Here is a 24,804-nt window from a genome sequence, read left to right on the forward strand (position 1 = left end):
TTGCACAACTGAATGCATTCAATCGAAATGTGTCTTCCGCATCTAACCCATCCCCTCTTAATCAGAGAGGTGCAGGGAACTGCCTTAATCAACATCATCGGCTCCCGGGAGCAGCTGGTGTGGGGTTTAATTGCCTTGCTCTTGGGTAGAATGACAGATCTTTACCTTGTCGGCTCAGGGATTCGATAAAGCAACCTTGTGGTTTCTCACATGACAATATACTGTCAAGCATATAGTTCTGTATTATGGTTTTGTATGAATGTGGCCTACTTCATAAGACATAGTCCACTTACAGTGGGGGAAAAAGTATTTGATCCCCTGCTGATTTTGTACGTTTGCCACTGATAAAGAAAGGATCAGTCTAGAATTATAATGGTAGGTTTATTTGAACAGTGAGAGACAGAATAACAACAAAAATATCCAGAAAAATGCATGTCAAAAATGTTATAAATTGATTTGCATTTTAATGAGGGAAGTAAGTATTGACCACCTCTCAATCAGAAAGATTTCTGGCTCCCAGGTGTCTTTTATACAGGTAACAAGCTGAGATTAGGAGCACACTCTTAAAGGGAGTGCTTCTAACCGCAGCTTGTTATCTGTAAAAAAGACACCTGTCCACAGAAGCAATCAATCAATCAGATTCCAAACTCTCCCCCATGGCCAAGACCAAAGAGCTCTCCAAGGATGTCAGGAACAAGATTGTAGACCTACACAAGGCTGGAATGGGCTACAAGACCATCGCCAAGCATCTTGGTGAGAAGGTGACAACATTTGGTGCGATTATTCGCAAATGGAAGAAACACAAAAGAACTGTCAATATCCCTCGGCCTGGGGCTCCATGCAAGATCTCACCTTGTGGGGTTGCAATGATCATGAGAACGGTGAGGAATCAGCCCAGAACTACACGGGAGGATCTTGTCAATGATCTCAAGGCAGCTGGGACCATAGTCACCAAGAAAACAATTGGTAACACACTACGCCATGAAGGACTGAAATCCTGCAGCGCCCGCAAGGTCCCCCTGCTTAAGAATGCATATACATGCCCGTCTGAAGTTTGCCAATGAACATCTGAATAACTCAGAGGACAACTGGTGAAAGTGTTGTGGTCAGATGAGACCAAAATGGAGCTCTTTGGCATCAACTCAACTCGCCGTGTTTGGAGGAGGAGGAATGCTGCCTATGACACCAAGAACACCATCTCCACCGTCAAACATGGAGGTGGAAACATTATGCTTTGGGGGTGTTTTTCTGCTAAGGGGACAGGACAACTTCCCCGCATCAAAGGGACGATGGACAGGGCCATGTACCGTCAAATCTTGGGTGAGAACATCCTTCCCTCAGCCAGGGCATTGAAAATGGGTCGTGGATGGGTATTCCAGCATGACAATGACCCAACACTCACGGCCAAGGCAACAAAGGAGTGGCTCAAGAAGAAGCACATTAAGGTCCTCGAGTGGCCTAGCCAGTCTCCAGACCTTAATCCCATAGAAAATCTGTGGAGAGAGCTGAAGGTTTGAGTTGCCAAACGTCAGCCTCGAAACCTTAATGACTTGGAGAAGATCTGCAAAGAGGAGTGGGACAAAATCCCTCCTGAGATGTGTGCAAACCTGGTGGCCAACTACAAGAAACGTCTGACCTCTGTGATTGCCAACAAGGGTTTTGCCACCAAGTACTAAGTCATGTTTTGCAGAGGGGTCAAATACTTATTTCCCTCATTAAAATGCAAATCAATTTATAACATTTTTGACATGGATTTTTTTGTTGTTATTCTGTCTCTCACTGTTCAAATAAACCTACCATTAAAATTATAGACTGATCATTTCTTTGTAAGTGGGCAAACGTACAAAATCAGCAGGGGATCAAATACTTTTTTCCCCCACTGTATGTTAGTTACATGTTTCAGGAGTAGCATTATAAGACTCGTTATGATTCATAGAGACCCTTTCGAAATGGTCATAAATAGCACAGTTTTACAGGTGTAACTATTATTATTACTATTGTGCTAGAAAATGTTTCATAGGCTACTGGAATGATATTGCATATTGTTTATTCATGCTATTAAATATCAATGCGTTACAGTGGGAAAGAGAGTTATGTTTACAAGTTATGAACGGTATAATTAATTAGGCCCAGGACATTATCTGTTGACATTTTGCTATGCTGAGCGCAATTGCAAATTCTTATCCTACTGTTTCATCATCTGCTCCCGCATTCTGTCTCTCCTCACTTGGACCATCTATTCCAGTCCCTCTCTGCTGAACGTCGCCCCAGTGCAACTCAAGCCTGGCCCAGGGGAGCACCTTGCACAGCCCGTCCTCGTCCTCCTTTTATCCGTAGATCATGTTCTTTCCCTCGGCTAGTCTGATGATGAGCAACACATTGTATAAATTGATTATCAATATGGGAAGCAAGCTACTAATAGACTTATGGTTTTTACATGTTATATGTAAATTGCAAGTAATACAAATTAATTAGTGAAGTTATGAATGGGTGCTACTAATCCTGTAGCTTTATCAGTAGAATATTTGCATTAGCTACATAGGTACTATGTGGAGTATTTTCCTTTCTATTTATTTTTCAAATAATCCAGAGCCTTATTATGATATGTTAGCTAGCTATGGCCAGAGAGCCATGTATTTCGTGTTTCTAAATATAGCTATATATAAATATATATATATATATGGCTCTGGCTATAGCTAACTAGTTAGCCTAGCTCGACTAGCAAACAGTGATCTTATAAAATACATCAGTTTGTAAATCCCCGTTCATAAATACACTATGTATAGATTGTGTGAAACCTTATTTGGTTGACATGTTGAAAATAATAGCAAGGGGCTGGAACTCAAATCGCTAGCGGGCTGGCCCACATGGGCCAAGCTTGCAGTATGTCACTAAAATGTGTGTAGATTCCCTGAATAGGAAAATGGTGCCACACAGTTACCAATCAACAGTCACTTTCAAACTAGGGATTTCATGGCTTATTAAGGTAAAACAGTAATTCTGCTCATAGATTACACATGTATGAACTACACATTGACACATCCACCCTAAAGCGGGATGTTAAAAAAATACTAATGTAGTTTAGCCCAATTTGCTAAAGTCCCGGAGCATGTCTTTAAAGGACAAGAACAGTGAACTGTCACAAACCAGCTCGAAGTCCGTAACAAAAAGGGAGACAATGTGGAGATAAGGAATAACAAAATATATTTATTAACCTAAATAAAAAAAACGCAACCTAAATACAATTAACATTGGTGTGTGTAGTCAGTAATCAGTAGCGTAAGTGAGTGGTTGTGTACATACAGTGGGGAGAACAAGTATTTGATACACTGCCGATTTTGCAGGTTTTCCTACTTACAAAGCATGTAGAGGTCTGTAATTTTGTATCAAAGGTACACTTCAACTGTGAGAGACGGAATCTAAAACAAAAATCCAGAAAATCACATCAAAAACAATTGTATGATCTTTAAGTAATTCATTTGCATTTTATTGCATGACATAAGTATTTGATCACCTACGAACCAGTAAGAATTCCGGCTCTCACAGACCTGTTAGTTTTTCTTTAAGAAGCCCTCCTGTTCTCCACTCATTACCTGTATTAACTGCACCTGTTTGAACTCGTTACATGTATTAAAGACACCTGTCCACACACTCAATCAAACAGACTCCAACCTCTCCACAATGGCCAAGACCAGAGAGCTGTGTAAGGACATCAGGGATAAAATTGTAGACCTGCACAAGGCTGGGATGGGCTACAGGACAATAGGCAAGCAGCTTGGTGAGAAGGCAACAACTGTTGGCGCAATTATTAGAAAATGGAAGAAGTTCAAGATGACGGTCAATCACCTTCGGTCTGGGGCTCCATGCAAGATCTCACCTCGTGGGGCATCAATGATCATGAGGAAGGTGAGGGATCAGCATAGAACTACACGGCAGGACCTGGTCAATGACCTAAAGAGAGCTGGGACCACAGTCTCAAAGAAAACCATTAGTAACACACTACGCCGTCATGGATTAAAATCCTGCAGCGCACGCAAGGTCCCCCTGCTCAAGCCAGCGCATGTCCAGGCCCATCTGAAGTTTGCCCATGACCATCTGGATGAACCAGAGGAGGAATGGGAGAAGGTCATGTGGTCTGATGAGACAAAAATATAGCTTTTTGGTCTAAACTCCACTTGCCGTGTTTGGAGGAAGAAGAAGGATGAGTACAACCCCAAGAACACCGTCCCAACCGTGAAGCATGGAGGTGGAAACATCATTCTTTGGGGATGCTTTTCTGCAAAGGGGACAGGACGACTGCACCGTATTGAGGGGAGGATGGATGGGGCCATGTATCGCAAGATCTTGGCCAACAACCTCCTTCCCTCAGTAAGAGCATTGAAGATGGGTCGTGTCTGGGTCTTCCAGCATGACAACGTCCCCAAACACACAGCCAGGGCAACTAAGGAGTGGCTCCGTAAGAAGCATCTCAAGGTCCTGGAGTGGCCTAGCCAGTCTCCAGCCCTGAACCCAATAGAAAATCTTTGGAGAGAGCTGAAAGTCTGTATTGCCCAGCGACAGCCCCGAAACCTGAAGGATCTGGAGAAGGTCTGTATGGAGGAGTGGGCCAAAATCCCTGCTGCAGTGTGTGCAAACCTGGTCAAGAACAACAGGAAACGTATGATCTCTGTAATTGTAAACCAAGGTTTCTGTACCAAATATGAAGTTCTGCTTTTCTGATGTATGAAATACTTATGTCATGCAATAAAATGCAAAGTATTTACTTAAAAATCATACAATGTGATTTTCTGGATTTTTGTTTTAGATTCCGTCTATCACAGTTTAAGTGTACCTATGATAAAAATGTCAGACCTCTACATGCTTTGTAAGTAGGAAAACCTGCAAAATCGGCAGTGTATCAAATACTTGTTCTCCCCACTGTAGATGTGATAATGAGATGTGTTGAAAGGTGCCAAAGCAAACAACCAAAAAGGCCACAAAAATGCCACAACCAAAATCCAATAGTGTGTCTGCATGGAGAGAGTCTCCTCAATGAATGGGGAAAAGGTGTATTTATCCCGGGTGTGTCCCATTTCGTTGAAGACCCTCCCAGCTCCGCCCACCGACATCCTATTAAGGAACACAAGAGCAAAGAGAAAGAATTCGGCAGACAGAGTGGGAGGGTCGTCACAGAACTAAATGAAAGTCACTGACTGTCAGACTCCTGTCTTGTCCATTGTGTGCTCTGTTAGAACTCAATAAACTCACACACAAACACTGACTATAAGGCGTCCTTCTCCTCTCTCTGTCTCCCTCTTTCTCTCTGACTGGAAGAAATCGTGTCAGCCTCTGAAAGAGTGAGATCCCTTTGTTCTTCAGGGGACAGAGGAAACAAGGCCAACAGACAGGCAGACAGCGAATGAGCCAGCTAGCAAGCCAACGAGGCAGGCAGACAGACAGCCAGGCGGACGAATGGACAGACAGAGAGACAGACTCTCCCTCCTGACACAGAGAGGACTGTCTCTGTGTGTGTGTTCCTGTTAGGCCACAGAGAGATAGGCTGCTGTAACCATGGAGAGATTTTCCAAGATGCTGCAGCCATCCAAGCATGACTCCCCTCTCGTCCCGACACTCCGAGTTGGAGCTTGTCCCGGCCTGGGAGTTGGGCTCATTAGGGTATTCCCAGCTGGACATTGTTCAACACTACTCTTGTTCTGTTTCTATGGCAGTAGCACTGTATAAGAAAGGGTTCTCGACTTGTCCATCTAGAAGGATCCTTCCAGGTAGAACATTTTCATCTAACAGAGAACCATTTCTTTCATAGAGAAGATTGTTCTGAAGAAGTTCTGGATTAAAAGAGGTTCCATGAGGAACTCTCATCCCTGTAGTGCAGAGGAAGAATCCTAATTTATAAGTGTATGGCTGGAGGTCAGCATGCTATCCAGAGTAACAGAAGCTGCTCCAGTTTCAACTGTTCAGCCTGCGGCTACGGAACCCTGACCTGTTCACCGGACGTGCTACCTGTCCCAGACCTGCTGTTTTTAACTCTCTAGAGATAGCAGGAGCGGTAGAGATATTCTGAATGATCGGCTATGAAAAGCCAACTGACATTTACTCCTGAGGTGCTGACCTGTTGCACCCTCGACAACTACTGTGATTATTATTATTTGATCCTGCTGGTCATTTATGAACATTTGAACATCTTGGCCATGTTCTGTTATAATCTCCACCCGGCACAGCCAGAAGAGGACTGGCCACCCCTCATAGCCTGGTTCCTCTCTAGGTTTCTCACTAGGTTCTGGCCTTTCTAGGGAGTTTTCCTAGCCACCGTGCTTCTACACCTGCATTGCTTTCTGTTTGGGGTTTTAGGCTGGGTTTCTGTACAGCACTTTGAGACATCAGCTGATGTAAGAAGGGCTTTATAAATAAATTTGATTTGATTAAGTAAAACAACAACCAGCATTTTATAGGCTACGTGTGAGGGGAGGGAGGGTGTTTGGATGGGCATCAAATGCCACCCTATTCCCTACATATATAAGGAACAGGGTGCCATTTGGGACGTCACCTGTTGTGTAAGAAGGTATTACTTAAAATAGTTAAGTGCCCTACTGGCCACCTGTTACTTAACTTCCTGCACACGGAGGTTAGTGGGGTTAGGGCATCAGAGATGGATAAATATAGCTGCTAAACCATTCTCTCTCTCTCTCTCCACAGTGCATTGGAAAAGTATTCAGAAACCTTGACCTTTTCCACAGGAGTCACTACAGCGTGATGGGACAAGGACATCCCGGCCAGCCAAACCCTCCACTAACTTAGACGACGCTGGGCCAATTGTGGGTGGCCTCATTGGTCTCCCGGTAGCAACGCAGTTTGCACTGCGATGCAGTGTCTTAGACCGCTGCACCACTCGGGAGGCTCCATCCACACAGTTTTTAATGCTTATCAATTGCCTTGCACAAAGTATCAAAATACTAAAATACTACACAGGACTCTTAAAGAATTTCATTTAAATGTTAATTATATTTTGGATCACAGAAACAAAGAGAAAATATGGCCAAATAAATAATGAAATGCTAATTACATAAAGCAGCCCGTATAATCATCTGCCAGAGAGTAGCTCAATCGGCCTAAGCCCCAAGTAATACATTTGGGCCAGATAACTCACATCGGAATCTCCCCGAGCTCAATCCCCGCATCCTAGCCATAAGTAATACTGCCGAAGGCGGCCCAGACTCGGGCCACATGACATCGGCCGAGTCTGACTCTCAGCTGAGTGCCCCGACTCTCAGCTGGAATCGGCCCAGATCCACTGTGCTAGCTGGGCAGTTTCCCGTAAAATTCAGCTGTTGACAATGTATTATTAACCAGAGAAGATGGAACGTGGTTACATTGTTGCAATGAATGCATGAACATTGTGGAAGAGAAGGAAACTGTTTAATAAATGAAACACCCTCTCTGCAACAATTTGCTTAGGTTTTTCACACTTCATTCACTAAATGAATGGGGTTTTATGTGTGTCTTATTATTAGGCTACCCAAAGCAGCCAGTCAATCGGTAAGCCTAGTGTGGTATATGGACTATCGAACTTACTCTCGGTGATCTTCTGCAAGCCCAATACGTCCTCGGGAGTGATCGCCGTGTTCCCGAGCAGTTCCTCTTCCGTGGTCGCTGGGACCCCCACACCCGTTGAGTTGCAGCCTTTTTTTACTTTCATTGCTGCTGTTGGGCTTTGGTTCGCGTTCGGGCTAGCCTGGCTGTTGATGTTGTTACTGCTGTTTACTCCGGTATCTCTGCCACCACAGCAACTGCCAGGATTATTACCTGTGGACTTCTTAGCGCTTGACGGTCCCGGCTGTTGCGTCTGCTGCTGCAAGAATAGCTCATTCTCTGTCTCTCCTCCCCCTTCTCCTAGCCCGTGCCTGCAAGATACAAAACAGTCGTCCTCCCTCCCTCCCTCCCTCTCCAAAGGCTGCACAGCTGCTGTCTGTAGTTGCTTGGTGCTTAATTCAAAGCCCTTCTTCTTTCTGAGTTGAAGTCTGCTGTCTGCAGGAGATGATACTGCTATGGAGATGCTCTCTCTCTTCCTAACGTCGAACAAATCCACCAACAGCGCACTGTATCCTGACTGAAACAGTCTCTGGTGGAGTCGTCTGCGGGCTTGCAGCTGCCTCGTAAAGATTGCAAGGCAAAGTGAGCATTGTGCCTTTTCGTCGTAATTGGAAAAAGGGAAGTGGCGCTGGTTGAGATCCAAATGCCCAAAATGCAGCTTCTCCACTAACATGTCACATTTAAAAACAATGCAAGGTTTTAGACATCTGATATAATATTTTATTTGATCCCTATTGGGCGCTACCCCTATCTCTCAATTATGTATGGCCCGTTTGGATGTCACTCCAAAAATGTTTTGCCATGTCAACTGAAATGATACTGCCTGCTGATTTCCATCAAGAGAAGTCAATTAGGCCTATTGGTTTGTCAGAGGACCAAACAGATATATTAATCATGTGAGGTAGGCCTATAAACCTATATAGCCTAAATTTCTCCATATTGTTTCATTATTTGCAGCAGGTGCATTAGGAAGTACAATTGAGTAATAGGTCAGAACCACAACACTGAATGCCTTAGCAGTATTTAATTTGTCTCTCTAGACATACTGGTTACCACACACAATGTACCAATATTCCAGCTTGCCTAGGTAGCAGGTAGCAGGCATAAAAAGAAGCCTAAACTGAGTCCCCACTTCCATTTTTCAGGGGAAATGGAAGTTAGGTTGAAAATACTGTACCCTTGAAAACCAGAAACATCCACTTTCTGCCGACTCTGTGGAGAGTGGGTTTGACTTTCCGAGACTAGTATTTACCACAGCCTATCAGTACCCTACACTGTACTGACCAGACCATGTAGTGTCACTGGACTAGACGGCAGTCTATACATCATTTCGGGTTATTTCCTATATGGTCATAGTTGCATATTAAAAAAGTGGCCTTCTCTCCTTGCCTCTGCAATAAAGCAAATGCCAAAGGTTTGCAAAAGGTTTGCATTCACCAGGCTGGCCTGTTCTTTCAGATCGGTGAGAAGGTAGGTGCATGTGGAGATGGCAACTTTAGGTTATTAAAATGTGCCATATGGTAAAACGGACAGGCCTATGCCAATATGGCCAATGGCATACAGTCTAGTCCATGAGATTTCCAGTGAATATCCCAGACATTCTAAGAAAGTCAAACAGATTCTGGAATGTCACAGCTGTTCCAAAATGTCACAGCATTTCTACAAGTTCATCCATGAGGAAATGCTGCATCCTACAGGCCTCTACTGCAGAACCAGTCACAGTGGACATTTCAGGATGGGTTTGTTATGATTTGGTTTGTCATCAAGGCTGAAAAGGAGCATTTTCACATTTTTCCTGAAGTCCATTTGTAAAAAATACATTGCTGAGTTTGTTTACTAGAATACATTTCCATAAAAGGTGCAATAACGGAAAGAGAACACCGCAAAAGAAGGGCGGACTCTATGATTGTGGAGAATTATTAGCAGTCTTTTCTTTGTGGATTATGTTTAGCTTTTTCACCCACCAAAAAATGTTTGCAGCACTGAAGAATCGGTTCATCCAAAACAAACAGCAACCTGTGTACATTTTCATCTGATAAGGTGATTATGTTTCTTAGCACAGGTCTAAGGCGTGAGTGTGTCTGTCCGCCTGCGTGTTTGTTGAATGGCCGATGTCTGTATACGGTAGAGTATATATGGTCACAGAGAGCTCCTCCCATAGGCTTGCTGACAGTGCTTGTCTCTTTGTCACTTCTAGGCTGCTGCTAACATCAGCAGAAACACTCACAGACACACACACAGAGGAATACATGCTAAGGGTGTCACACGGACGCACACACACACTCACACAGAGACACACACACACACACACGCACACACAGACACACACACACACATACATTGATATGCTCTAACGGTCATCGTAAGGAGTGGACCAAAATGCAGCGGGTATATTTATCATCTTCTTTATTTTATTAAAGAAAAACACTTAAACAAAACAAACGACGAAAACAGTCCAGTAAGGTGCACAGACTATACCGGAAACAACCATCCACAAACACAAGTGAAAACACACACAATTAAATATGGCCTCCAATCAGAGATAACAACAACCAGCTGCCTCTAATTGGAGGTCATTGACAAAACTAACATAGAAATAGATAAGCTAGATAAACACATAGAAATAGATCATCTAGAACATAAACCAAAAACCCCGAAACACACAAACCAAACACCCCCTGCCACGCCCTGACCAAACTACAATAACAAATAACCCCTTTTACTGGTCAGGACGTGACATATGCTTTATACACATACTAGCAACAAAGCCGCTGCACACCAAAACATCCAAACATATGCATAGACCGACATTCACTGAGAAACACACACACACAAACACACACACACAGAGGTCTGGGCAATGTGCTGACCTCAGTAAGCTGTTCCCAACGTGTTCATTGTTTGGTGAGAGGAGTGGATGGATGGATGCTGTAGCCTCTGTTAGATGCTAAGCATTCTACAGTCCCACCAGTCTCTCGCTATACTGTTTTGTCCCATCTCTGCTTGTTTGCTTTAGCAGGACAATGACATACAGGGGAGAGAGGCATAGCGCCATAGAGATTTAGAATAGGCTATAGCATTTTACTATAGCTCTGTCCTGTCTAATCTCCCATTGTACCAGAAAGAGCGTGCCTGCTTTGCCTTAAGTATGGATGTACAGTTCACTACACCGTACTGTACATGGAAATAATGACAGCGCCACAATTCATGTTCATTTAGATTGATTGTAAAAAAGAAAAGGAAAAAGGAGGTGAAATGGAAAATTGCTCTGCCTCCAGCATATTGGTAAATGCATGCTTTACTAGAAACTAGTCCAAGACACAGTTTGTCACTGCTTTCAGCATATCAGTGCATTTACTTAGGACAGACAAGTGTACATACACAAGCATATAGACACAAACAAAATAAATCTAGGAAGAATCTTGAATACAACTAAAATGTTGATGGCTAATGTAAATAATTAGCTACATACTTAACTATACACTACTTTAGAACACAAACAAATGAACAATGGCTATATGAACAGTGAGTAACGTTGACAAACAACTCTTCTGCATCTCATCCAAAAACTGCAACATTCTCCAGAGAAGAACAAATCTATTTTTCTCTCTGTATCCATGGAAACAAGAGCTCTTCTTTTTCTCTCTGTGTCCATGACAAGAAGAGCTCTTCTTTTTCTCTCTGTATCCATGGCAACAAGAGCTCTTCTTTTTCTCTCTGTATCCATGGCAAGAAGAGCTCTTCTTTTTCTCTCTGTATCCATGGCAACAAGAGCTCTTCTTTTTCTCTCTGTATCCATGGCAAATAGAGCTCTTCCTTTTCTCTCTGTATCCATGGCAAGAACAGCTCTTCTTTTCTCTCTCTGTATCCATGGTAACAAGAGCTCTTCTTTTTCTCTCTGTATCCATGGCAAGAAGAGCTCTTCTTTTTCTCTCTGTCTCCATGGCAACAAGAGCTCTTCGTTTTCTCTCTGTCTCCATGGCAACAACAGCTCTTCTTTTTCTCTCTGTATCCATGGCAAGAAGAGCTCTTCTTTTCTCTCTCTGTATCCATGGCAACAAGATCCCTTCTTTTTCTCTCTGTATCCATGGCAACAAGAGCTCTTCTTTTTATTTCTGTATCCATGGCAACAAGAGTTCTTCTTTTTCTCTCTGTATCCATGGCAAGAAGAGCTCTTCTTTTTCTCTCTGTATCCATGGCAACAAGAGCTCTTCTTTTTCTCTCTGTATCCATGGCAAGAAGAGCTCTTATTTTTCTCTCTGTCTCCATGGCAACAAGAGCTCTTCTTTTTTCTCTGTATCCATGGCAACAAGAGCTCTTCTTTTTCTCTCAGTATCCATGGCAACAAGAGCTCTTCTTTTTCTCTCTGTATCCATGGCAACAAGAGCTCTTCCTTTTCTCTCTGTATCCATGGCAAGAACAGCTCTTCTTTTCTCTCTCTGTATCCATGGTAACAAGAGCTCTTCTTTTTCTCTCTGTCTCCATGGCAACAAGAGCTCTTCTTTTTCTCTCTGTCTCCATGGCAACAACAGCTCTTCTTTTTACCCTGTATCCATGGCAAGAAGAGCTCTTCTTTTCTCCCTCTGTATCCATGGCAACAAGAGCCCTTCTTTTTCTCTCTGTATCCATGGCAACAAGAGCTCGTCCTTTTCCTCTGTATCCATGGCAAGAAGAGCTCTTCTTTTTCTCTCTGTATCCATGGCAACAAGAGCTCTTCTTTTTCTCTCTGTATCCATGGCAACAAGAGATCTTCTTTTTTTTTTTCTTCTGTATCCATGGCAACAAGAGCTCTTCTTTTTTCTCTGTATCCATGGCAACAAGATATCTTCTTTTTTCTGTATCCATGGCAACAAGAGCTCTTCTTTTTCTCTCTGCATCCATGGCAACAAGAGCTCTTCTTTTTCTCTCTGTATCCATGGCAACACGAGATCTTCTTTTTCTCTCTGCATCCATGGCAACAAGAGCTCTTCTTTTTCTCTCTGTATCCATGGCAACAAGAGATCTTCTTTTTCCTACTGTATCCATGGCAACAAGAGCTCTTCTTTTTCACTCTGTATCCATGGCAACAAGAGCTCTTCTTTTTTACTCTGTATCCATGGCAACAAGAGCTCTTCTTTTTCTCTCTGTATCCATGGCAACAAGAGCTCTTCCTTTTCTCTCTGTATCCATGGCAACAATAGCTCTTCTTTTTCTCTCTGTATCCTTGGCAACAAGAGCTCTTCTTTTTCTCTCTGTATCCTTGGCAACAAGAGCTCTTCTTTTTCTCTCTCTTTCTCTTTTTTTCTTTCTCGCTCTTTTATACCACCCCCCACATCTGATATTTTATTAAATCATGGTCCATTCGAGATCAGAAATAACCAGCCAGTACCAATAAACTGTACCAGACTTTACCAGTGCAAAGATCTACCCAACTACCACTCTATCCTCCATGGCAGAGACCAGGGTTATATTGCCCCCTCATTACCCCCCTGGCATTGTACCACTGCCCCCTCATCCTAACAAATGTCCTTCTACTATTCCCAAAATGCTGATCAGTTATGTCATTCACAAATGACCCATAACGTGTATTTTTGACCAACACTGTTACACTGAGCTAAAAATGCATAGTAAGTAAAGTTACATTACACTGTTATCATAATAAAGAGTTAGTGGTATACTTACGCAATAAGGCACGGGGAGGTGTGGTATATGGCCAATATAGCACGGCTAAGGGCTGTTCTTACACACGACGCAACGCGAAGTGCCTGGATACAGCCCTTAGCCGTGGCATATTGGTCAATATACCACAAACCCCCAAGGTGCTTTATTGCTATTATAAACTGGTTACCAATGTAATTAGTAAAAAATAAATGTTTTGTCATACCCGTGGTATACGGTCTGATATACCACGGCTGTCAGCCAATCAGCATTCAGGGCTCGAACCACCCAGTTTATAATGGCCAATATACCAAGGCTAAGGGCTGTTCTTATGCACGACGCAAAGTCTTTTGCTATTATAAATTGGTTACCAACATCAGTAGAACAGTAAACAAGTATTATTTGTTTCATACCCATGGTCTATTGTCTGATATACACACAGCTGAAATGCTGTTTCAATCAATCAGCATCCAGGACCCAAACTACCCAGTTAGTAATATTTTTTATACACTGAGTATACCAAACATTAGCAACATCTTCCTAATATTGAGTTGCCCCCCCCCTCCCCCCATCAGTATCTACAGTGGTCTGACTTTATGTGTCTGTAAGTCTGTGCTCCTGTGTCTCTGTGAGCAAATGTGTGTGTGTGCATGTCCATTTACTGAATACACAATTAATCCATATATGAACACTCTAAGGTATAAAGACCTGCCTTAATTATTTCTGTGTGTGTGTCTGCGTACGCCCATGTATGCATATGTATGTGTGTTAACCCCATCTCAGGCAGGTTCAGGCTTAGTAACAATGGATCCCAAAGCAAAGTGCTGACAGTGAATCGGGTGTGGCCGACCCCCTAGCCCCAGGCCCCGGGGTGTATATATACCCACACACACACCTCTCTGGCAGACCACTCAGTGGAACCCTGTGACAGACACAGCTTACGTTTTAGGTAGGTCTGCTAGCACATTGCTTCATGTTTATCTAACAGACTTAATTTAGTCCTGTCTGTTTGGATAGGTCTGATCTGATGGGTCTTGACACATAGCTTCATGTTTATCTAACAGACTTAATTTAGTCCTATCTGTTTGGATAGGTCTGATCTGATGGGTCTTGACATAGCTTTTTTTTATATTAACTATAAAGCTGTTTTATCGGAGATTCTCCATTGACCATGATTTTTAGTTCAGGACGTTAGGCTTCAGGCTTGATCTGTGTCCCAGAAGCCGGCCCATAGAACTCTATTTGTCTGTGTGATAGAGCTTCGCAGGGCTGTTAGAACGGGACTACAGGGTAGTGTTTCCCAAATTATGTATCTGGAAACAGTGGTGGGGGGTGACTGGGAGTTCTCACGGAAGACCTGTTAGAATTAAGATACATTTTGTTTTGTCTTATTTGGAGGATTACAATGCTATTATTTGAAAGGCTTCAGTTTAAGTGGATCATGGTATAAAATAGTCTGAGAACCTTTGAGGCTCTGATGACAGGGAGCTTCAGTGGAGAGGTATAAATGACTGGTCATCATGCATAGATCACTCTGTTTATTTAAAAGAGCTGGTCAGGCATCTGTCTAAGGCTTTACCTCATGATTCAATGAACTGTGTTGTTCTGTAGCTACAGGTCAGGGGACCAGAGGCTATGGGTCATTCACTGCGGGCTTCAAGACATTCTTGATAAAAATATATTTTATCAAGAATTAACCGAATTATTTATATATATATCAGACTTTTTCCGTGAGAGCTTCTATGTTTTTATACAGTGATGATTGTCTATTTGCAGAGACATGCTTGGAGAAGAATGTCAGTATGGATGATTACATGTTTATTTGTTTTAACTCCCTCCCTCCTCTCTCTCTCCAGGTCAGCACTGAGACAGAAGGACATAATGGCTCTGACCAACCCTATGAATACCATGCCCATGGGCCCATGGAAGATTACTGTGTACGACCAGGAGTACTTCCAGGGAAAACGTATGGAGTTCACCGCCTGCTGCCAAAACATCATGGAGTGTGGCATGGAGAACATCCGATCCCTGAAGGTTGAGTGTGGAGCGTAAGTAGTCCCAAAACTTTTTACATTGGGCACTAACTAATCACTCTCTCTCCTTATTCATCTCTTCTTTCAATTCTCCTTCCATCCATCACTGTCTTTCTTTCCTTGATTTCAATCTCAATATCTCCCTTTTTTTTCTCTTTACCTCTCTCTCCCTACCTTCCTTTGTCTCCCTACATCGTCCTCTCTCTCAATCCATCTCCCTCCATCACTATCTCCCTCTTTCCATCTCCCTTTCTCTCCCTCCCTCTAGTTGGGTGGGTTATGAGCACTCCAGTTTCTGTGGCCAGCAGTTTGTCCTGGAGAAGGGAGACTACCCCCGTTTCGAGGCCTACAGCGGCAGCAACTCCTACCGCATTGAGAGGATGATCTCCTTCAGACCCATCTGCTCCGCTGTGAGTCACTCCACATTCAAATCAAATCAAAATCAAATCAAATTATCAACAGTATCTACAATACATCAAATCACACTGCAATATCTTTACTTTATTACATAATGAACATAACATATTACCATGCCAATGTTACCAGATTATATTTACATTGCATAACATTGTATAACCTTATGATACATTCAATTATCAATAACAATATATGAAATACTATAAGAATGTAAACTGTGTGTTAAAATGTCTCTCTCTTTTCATCCCATCATCCCTCTATTGCTCATCGCTCTCACCATCCCTCCTTTCTCTATCTATCTCCCTCTCTCCATCTCTATCAGAGCCACAAGGAGTCCCGCATAACCATCTATGAGAAGGAGAACATGACTGGTCGCCAGTTTGAGATGTGTGATGACTACCCCTCCCTGCAGGCCATGGGCTGGTTCAACAATGAGGTTGGATCCATGCACATCCAGAGCGGAGCGTAAGTACTAATGCCATGACAGGGACACTGCCACTTCACATTAAATATACCACCACTGCTACTTCTGTACACAATTGCCACCGACTACTACTACTCTACTACTACTTGTACTACCACTACTTGTACACTACCGACACAGACCAATATCTAGTGCTAATAATGATTGCTTCTACAACTCGTGCTACTACTACTGTACATTTCTAGCACAGACCAATCTTTACTCTATAATTGCAAATCTGAAGCTGCTACTCCAGTACTATACTACTGTAGTGATTTTTGCACTTATATTGCCTGCATTATGCTGTCCTATTGCCAAGTTGATCCCCACCGTCATTGCCATTGGCCCACTATGACTCACCTCACAGTAACAGTGTATCTGATTGGCCTGCTCTCTTCTCTCCCTGTAGCTTCGTGTGCTACCAGTTCCCCGGCTACCGTGGCCACCAGTACATCATGGAGTGTGACTGCCACGGAGGAGAGTATAAGTGCTACCGTGAGTTTGGCTCCCACGCCCAGACCCCTCAGATCCAGTCCATCAGGAGGATTCAGCACTGAGCAGGAACCGCTTTCATCCCTCCTCTTCTACTCCTCCTCTCCTTCTTCTTCCTACGGTTCTACTTCCTACTCCTCTTCCCACTCTTCTCTCCCCTCTCCTACACCTCCTCTCCCTTGCCCCTCCCAGTTCCACTAATCAGGCTAGTCCTGGCAGGATTGTGGGCCGGGTCTCAGGTGCTTACTGGCGACGTTACATGTTCATGGCACGAAAAAAAACTGACAAAAAACAAAGACCAATTGAAAGAAAGAAAGACAGATAGAGGGAATAACAGAACTGAGAGAAACAGTAACATGAAAGAATACATCCGCGACTCCTCCCAGAGGCTGGTCGCAGAACTACGAAAACACCTCCGAACCTTTTGCTCTTCTTCATCCACATCATCATCAGCTTATTTTTCTTCATCATCACCATCATCATCACTATTGCCTGTCACTGTCATGGTAAACATTGTATGAGATTGATGAATAAAGTGATCGAGCAAAAGAAAGCGAGACAAGACAATGACTGGCATGTAACTCACACTGTGTTCGTCCTGTCCCTCCCTCACACGCAAGCACGCACGCACGCACACACACATACACACATACATATTGGGGAGAGGGGGGATACAGATGAGGCTTGGCTTGGGAATATTGTACTGCATAGTGTCTTGGTTGAAAGTGGTGGAGCATAAGGATTTATGAGGGGGGCGTGGCAGGAGGTAATGCAATTTGGTTATAAAATGTTATAACTGTGGGGTCACCATGTTATGATTACTTTGATCCGAACATGCTCTGATCTTTTTATTTTTTTAATCCACTTTGGCTATATATAAGTCACAAAACTTAAGGTTATTTGTTCAGACATGTCTGAGTGAAACAAGATATACCCAGTCAAACAGCCATGGAGCTGGGTCAAGTACCCAACATGTAGATTATAACACCCGAGAAATCTATCAACGGGTCTAGTCTACTAAGGGTCCATCCGGATAATGAAGACGCAATGATTGTGTCAGCGCCCAAGAAAACAATGCCTAGTTTGACATAAATTCTTCAACTGCAGTGAGGGAAAAAAGTATGTCAAAAATGTTCTAAATGTATTTGCATTTTAATGAGGGAAATAAGTATTTGACCCCTCTGCAAAACATGGCTTAGTACTTGGTGGCAAAACCCTTGCTGGCAATCACAGAGGTCAGACGTTTCTTGTAGTTGGCCACCAGGTTTGCACACATCTCAGGAGAGATTTTGTCCCACCTCTCTTTGCAGATCTTCTCCAAGTCATTACGGTTTCGAGGCTGACGTTTGGCAACTCAAACCTTCAGCTCCCTCCACAGATTTTCTATGGGATTAACCTCTACGGGCCACGGGGGCAGTATTGAGAATTTTGAAAAAAATATGTGCCCATTTTTAACTGCCTCCTACACCAACTCAGAAGCTAGGATATGCATATTATTAACACATTCGGATAGAAAACACTCTGAATTTTCTAAAACAGTTTGAATGGTGTCTGTAAGTATAACAAAACTCATATTGTAGGCAAAAACCTGTGAAAAATAGATTTAAAAAAATGAGAATTTTGTGACTGTACTATTTAGTGTCATTGTTTTAAAGATACCACAGTGAGAAAGGATTCAGTTCGCAACTCCTACTGCTTCCACTAGATGTCAACGATCTTTAGAAAGTTGTTTGAAGCATCTGTGATGAATACAGACCGAATTAGAATGCTTACAAGTTGACACGTCATCACTTCATTTTTTTGCGCCTGCGCATGAATCTGAGAAGAGTGTCTTTGTCATAATCGTTTATTCTAGACACTTGATAGGTTGTGTGAAAATATTACTGATGTTTACTGATGTTTCACGTTAAAAATGGACCAAAAGATTAATGCTAAACAACGTTTGACATGTTTGAACAAACATAAATAGATTATTTACTAGGTTTTTTTTAGCTTTTCGGCGTGACTTTACACTGCCCACCTCATTTTGTGGGAGCCTACTGAACGCTAACTATTTGGACATAAATTATGAACTTTATCAAAAGAAACCACATTTGTTCTGGACCTGGGATCGCTGGCAGCGCCTTCTGATGGAGATAATCAAAGGTAAGGGGATATTTAGAATGTTATTATCGATATTAGATGATGCTAATGCTAACGGTATAGCTTAGCTTAGCTTATAGCTTAGCTTATGTTGTTAGCATAGTACCCAGTTTATAGCAAAATGTGATTTCCCAGTAAAGTTATTTTGAGATCTGGCCATTCGGTAGCAATTACGAGATGATAATATATTATTCTTTGAATGACAATATTATAATTTACCAATGATTTCGAATAGTAATTCCGTGATTTGTAATGCTGGATTCACTGGGAGCATTCGAGCCGAAAAAAATTCTGAATTTCACCGTGACTGTAAATGCTGTTTTTGGATATAAATATGAACTTGATGGAACTAAAAATGCATGTATTGTCTAACATAATGTCCTATGAGTGTCATCTGATGCAGATTGTCAAAGGTAAGTGCATAATTCTAGCTAGTTTTCTGTCTGTTGATGCCCTTCTTTGAATTGGCTAAACATTACACGCAGCTATTGTCAATGTACTCTCCTCACATAACCTAACTTTATGCATTCTCCGTAAAGCCTCTGAAAATCGGACAGCGTGGTTAGATTTAGGAGATATATCTTTCAAATGGAGGAAAATAGTTGATTATTTGATTATTTGAAATGATTACTCTTGCAGTTTTGAATTCCCCGCCATGGTCACATGACAATGAATCCCAATACCGGGATAAGATCCTGCCCCCTGGCCTCAACAGGTTTTAAGGTCTGGAGACTGGCTAGGCCACTCCAGGACCTTAATGTGCTTCTTCTTGAGCCACTCCTTTGTTGCCTTGGCCGTGTGTTTTGGGTCATTGTCATGCTGGAATACCCATCCACGACCCATTTTCAATGCCCTGGCTGAGGGAAGGAGGTTCTCACCCAAGATTTGACGGTACATGGCCCCGTCCATCGTCCCTTTGATGCGGTGAAGTTGTCCTGTCCCCTTAGCAGAAAAACACCCCCAAAGCATAATGTTTCCACCTTCATGTTTGATGGTGGGAATGGTGTTCTTGAGGTCATAGGCAGCATTCCTCCTCCTCCAAACACAGCGAGTTGACTTGATGCCAAAGAGCTCCATTTTGGTCTCATCTGACCACAACACTTTCACCCAGTTGTCCTCTGAATCATTCAGATGTTCATTGGCAAACTTCAGACGGGAATGTATATGTGCTTTCTTGAGCAGGGGGACCTCGCGGACGCTGCAGGATTTCAGTCCTTCACGGCATAGTGTGTTACCAATTGTTTTCTTGGTGACTATGGTCCCAGCTGCCTTGAGATCATTGACAAGATCCTCCCGTGTAGTTCTGGGCTGATTCCTCATCGTTCTCATGATCATTGCAACTCCACGAGGTGAGATCTTGCATGGAGCCCCAGGCCGAGGGAGATTGACAGTTCTTTTGTGTTTCTTCCATTTGCGAATAATCGCACCAACTGTTGTCACCTTCTCACCAAGCTGCTTGGCGATGGTCTTGTAGCCCATTCCAGCCTTGTGTAGGTCTACAATCTTGTCCCTGACATCCTTGGAGAGCTCTTTGGTCTTGGCCATGGTGGAGAGTTTGGAATCTGATTGATTGATTGCTTCTGTGGACAGGTGTCTTTTATACAGGTAACAAGCTGCGGTTAGGAGCACTCCCTTTATGAGTGTGCTCCTAATCTCAGTTCGTTACCTGTATAAAAGACACCCGGGAGCCAGAAATCTTTCTGATTGAGAGGGGGTCAATACTTATTTCCCTCATTAAAATGCAAATCAATTTATAACATTTTTGACATGCGTTTTTATGGATTTATTTGTTGTTATTCCGTCTCTCACTGTTCAAATAAACCTACCATTAAAATGATAGACTGATAATTTCTTTGTCAGTGGACAAATGTACAAAATCAGCAGGGGATCAAGTACTTTTTTCCCTCACTGTACATCCAGACATGTTGGGGCATGAGTGGAAATGTTCGGATGGTCGTATTGGTGGTGTTTTCATGCCTTCACAGCCTATGCTTACATTTTACTCAATGAAGGCAAGGAATTTTGTAAAACACAAGGTAGATTTTACCTCAAGTGAACGGAGTGTTTTCCAGAATGTGTTTTGTGTGTCTTAGTCAAAAGATATTCCTAATAGAACAGAAATGTATTGAAGGGTTGAAACAGTGTCAGGCTGTCAGATCAGAGTTAATCCTGTCGGATGTTGAAGATCAACTAGAGTGTGACTGTGGGTGGTAACACTGACGTGATATGCCCCTGCACCTATCTATCAGAACAACAGGTTAACCTGTTAGGGCTAGGGGGCAGTATTTACACGGCCGGATAAAAAACGTACCCGATTTAATCTGGTTATTACTACTGCCCAGAAACTAGAATTTGCATATCATTATTGGCTTTGGATAGAAAACACCCTAAAGTTTCTAAAACTGTTTGAATGGTGTCTGTGAGTATAACAGAACTGATATGGCAGGCAAAAACCTGAGAAGATTCTGTACAGGAAGTGCCCTCTCTGACCATTCCTTGAGCTTCTTGACTCTGTTTATTGAAAACTTAGGATCTTTGCTGTTACGTGACACTTCCTATGGCTCCCATAGGCTCTCAGAACCCGGGAAAAAGCTGAATGATGTAATTCCAGCCCCTGGCTGAAAAACATTAGCGCCTTTGGTAAGTGGTCTATCAGAGGACAATGAGCTGAGGCGCGTGCACGAGGCGACCCCATGTTTTTATTTTCTCTCTCTTTGTACTAAAACACGGTTTCCCGGTCAGAATTGTATCGCTTTTTTAACGAGAACAATTGCATAAAAATTGATTTTAAACAGCGGTTGACATGCTTCGAAGTACGGTAATGGAATATTTAGATTTTTTTTGTCACAAAACACGTCGGGCGCATCACCCTTATTTACCCTTCGGATAGTGTCTTAAACGCACAAACAAAACAGAGGATATTTGAACATAACTATGGATTATTTTGAACCAAACCAACATTTGTTATTGAAGTAGAAGTCCTGGGAGTGCATTCTGACGAAGAACAGCAAAGGTAATAACATTTTTCTTATAGTAAATCTGACTTTGGTGAGGGCTAAACTTGGTGGGTGTCTAAATAGCTAGCCCTGTCATGCCGGGCTATCTACTTAGAATATTGCAAAATGTGCTTTCACCGAAAAGCTATTTTAAAATCGGACATAGCGAGTGCATAGAGGAGTTCTGTATCTATAATTCTTAAAATAATTGTTATGTTTTTTGTGAACGTTTATCAAGAGTAATTTAGTAAATTCACCGGAAGTTTGCGGTGGGTATGCTAGTTCTGAACGTCACATGCTAATGTAAAAAGCTGGTTTTTGATATAAATATGAACTTGATTGAACAAAACATGCATGTATTGTATAACATAATGTCCTATGGGTGTCATCTGATGAAGATCATCAAAGGTTAGTGCTGCATTTAGCTGTGGTTTTGTTTTTTGTGACATTATATGCTAGCTTGAAAAATGGGTGTCTGATTATTTCTGGCTGGGTACTCTGCTGACATAATCTAATGTTTTACTTTAGTTGTAAAGCCTTTTTGAAATCGGACAGTGTGGTTAGATTAACGGGAGTCTTGTCTTTAAAATGGTGTTAAATATTTTTAAAAATACTCATCATAAAAGTTGACAAAATATATAACAATTATTTTAAGAATTATAGATAGACTACCCCTGGATGCAACAGCTGTGTCAGATTTTAAAATAGCTTTACGGAGAATGCACATTTTTCAATATTCTGAGTACATAGCTCAGCCATCACGGTGAGCTATTCAGACACCCGCCAAGTTCGCGGCAACCTAAACTCAGAATTAGTATTAGAAATATCCTCTTACCTTTGCTGATCTTCGTCAGAATGCACTCCCAGGACCGCTACTTCCACAAGAAATGTTGTTTTTGTTCCAAATAATCCATATTATGTACAAATACCTCCGTTTTGTTCGTGCGTACAGATCACTTATCCAAAGGCATAACACGCGAGCGCAGAACCAGAGACAAAGTCTAAATGTTCCATTACCGTACTTAGAAGCATGTCAAACGCTGTTTAAAATCAATCTTTATGCTATTTTTCATGTAAAATTGTGATAATATTCCAACCGGACAATAGCGTATTCATTCAAGAAGAAAATAAAAGGAGGGGCACGCTCGCGGGACCGAGCATATCCAATCCCTTTGTTGCCAGGCAGACCACTCAATAACTGAGCTCCTATAATCTGCCCAGTGATAGGAGAAGGCTCAAACCACTTTCTGAAGGCTTTAGACAGCCAATGGAAGCCTTGGGAAGTGCAACGTCCCCCACAGACACTGTAGCTTCGATAGAGAATCAAAAGAAGAACTACAATTCTCAGACTTTCCACTTCCTGCTTAGATTTATCTCAGGTTTTTGGCTGCCATATGAGTTATGTTATACTCACAGACACCATTCAAACAGTGTTAGAAACTTCAGAGTGTTTTCTATCCAAATCTACTAATAATATGCATATTCTAGTTTCTGGGCCAGAGTAGTAACCTGTTTATATTGGGTATGTTTTTTAATCCGGCCGTGAAAATACTGCCCCCTAGCCCAGACAGGTTAAGACATGAAGGTCAGTCAATACATTTCAAGAAAGTTTCTTCAAGTGCAGTCGCAAAGACAATCAAGCACTATGATGAAACTGGCTCTCATGAGTACTGCCACAGGAAAGGAAGACCCAGAGTTACCTCTGCAGCAGAAGATAAGTTCATTAGAGTTACCAGTCTCAGAAATTGCATCCCAAATAAATGCTTCACAGAGTTCAAGTAACAGACACATCTCAACATCAACTGTTCAGACGAGACTGCGTGAATCAGATCTTCATGGTCAAAATGTTGCAAAGAAACCATTACTAAAGGACACTAATAAGAAGAGACTTGTTTGGGTCAAGAAACACGAGCAATGGCCATTAGACCGGTGGAAATCTGTCCTTTGGTCCAAATTTTAGATTTTTGGTTCCAACTGACGGATGAACGGATGATCTCCGCATGTGTGGTTCCCACCGTGAAGCATGGAGGAGGAGGTGTGATGGTGTGGGGGTGCTTTGCTGGTGACACGGTTTGTAATTTATTTAGAATTCAAGGAACACTTAACCAGCATGGCTACCACAGCATTCTGCAGCGATACGACTTCCTATCTGGTTTGCGCTTAGTGGGACTATCATTTGTTTTCAACACAACAATGACCCAACAGACCAACAGGCTTTGTACGGTCTATTTGACCAAGAAGGAGAGTGATGGAGTGCTGTATCTGATGACCTGGCCTCCATAATCATACGACCTCAACACAATTGAGATGGTTTGGGATGAGTTGGAGTGCAGAGTGAAGGAAAAACAGTCAAGAAGTGCTCATTATATGTGTGAACTCCTTCAAGACTGTTGGAAAAGCATTCCAGGTAAAGCTGGTTGAGAAAATGCCAAGAATCTGGGATTAAGTGTGCAAAGCTGTTATCAAGGCAAAGGGTGGCTACTTTGAACAATCTCAAATATAAAATGCATTTTGATTTGTTTAACACTTCTTTAGTTACTACGTGGTTCCATATGTGTTATTTCATAGTTCTGATGTCTTCACTATTATTCTACAATGTAGAAAATATAAAAAATAAAGTAGGTGACCAAACTTTTGACTATGTAACAGATCTCTGCATGTTAAAAATGCAGGGTAATGAAACTGTGGATGTAGACAATATGCAGGGTAATGAAACTGTGGATGTTGGCAATGTTTCTAAAATGGTAACTGATTTTATACTCGAATGAAATCTAAATGCATGTGTGTCTTTTCTGAAATTCTTAGACATCAAGTAATGGATGATAAACGTGCATCACTTATGAAAGTTATTTACTACAACCCCTCAAACCCCAATATATATTTGGAAAATAAACACTGAAACGATCATATTTAGATCATATTAATCGGGAGGAATGGATCAGCGCAGGATAGTTACACATTGCATCATCAGGTCCCTATTCATTTTAAAAGAAATAGTTATTGATCAAATCAAATCAAATTGTATTAGTCACTTGCT

General features: G+C 42.2%; 1 protein-coding gene and 1 pseudogene across 1 annotated transcript; one reads left to right on the forward strand and one right to left on the reverse strand.

Annotated features, from left to right (window-relative positions):
• Window positions 1–7,878, reverse strand: part of LOC115197237 (protein unc-119 homolog A-like) — a 64,383-nt pseudogene extending 56,505 nt beyond the window's left edge.
• A 6,262-nt stretch (window positions 7,879–14,140) lies between these two features.
• LOC115196682 (beta-crystallin A1) lies at window positions 14,141–17,199 on the forward strand. The gene is made up of 5 exons (XM_029757516.1): window positions 14,141–14,173; window positions 15,081–15,272; window positions 15,526–15,667; window positions 15,997–16,139; window positions 16,547–17,199. Exons 2-5 carry the CDS (start codon window positions 15,106–15,108, stop codon window positions 16,692–16,694), a joined length of 600 nt encoding a protein of 199 aa, XP_029613376.1. The 5' UTR covers window positions 14,141–14,173; window positions 15,081–15,105; the 3' UTR covers window positions 16,695–17,199.
• Window positions 17,200–24,804: the final 7,605 nt, after the last annotated feature.

The sequence above is a fragment of the Salmo trutta genome, chromosome 7, assembly GCF_901001165.1.
Source record: "Salmo trutta chromosome 7, fSalTru1.1, whole genome shotgun sequence".
Classification (NCBI taxonomy): domain Eukaryota; kingdom Metazoa; phylum Chordata; class Actinopteri; order Salmoniformes; family Salmonidae; genus Salmo; species Salmo trutta.

What these genes read in the sequence shown, in the direction of transcription:
- LOC115196682 (XM_029757516.1), top strand. Translation starts at nt 15,106, where the DNA reads ATGGCTCTGACCAACCCTATGAATACCATGCCCATGGGCCCATGGAAG. An exon ending in CTGAAGGTTGAGTGTGGAGC is followed by an intron (nt 15,273 to 15,525) that starts GTAAGTAGTCCC and finishes CCCTCCCTCTAG; the next exon opens with TTGGGTGGGTTATGAGCACT. An exon ending in TCAGACCCATCTGCTCCGCT is followed by an intron (nt 15,668 to 15,996) that starts GTGAGTCACTCC and finishes CATCTCTATCAG; the next exon opens with AGCCACAAGGAGTCCCGCAT.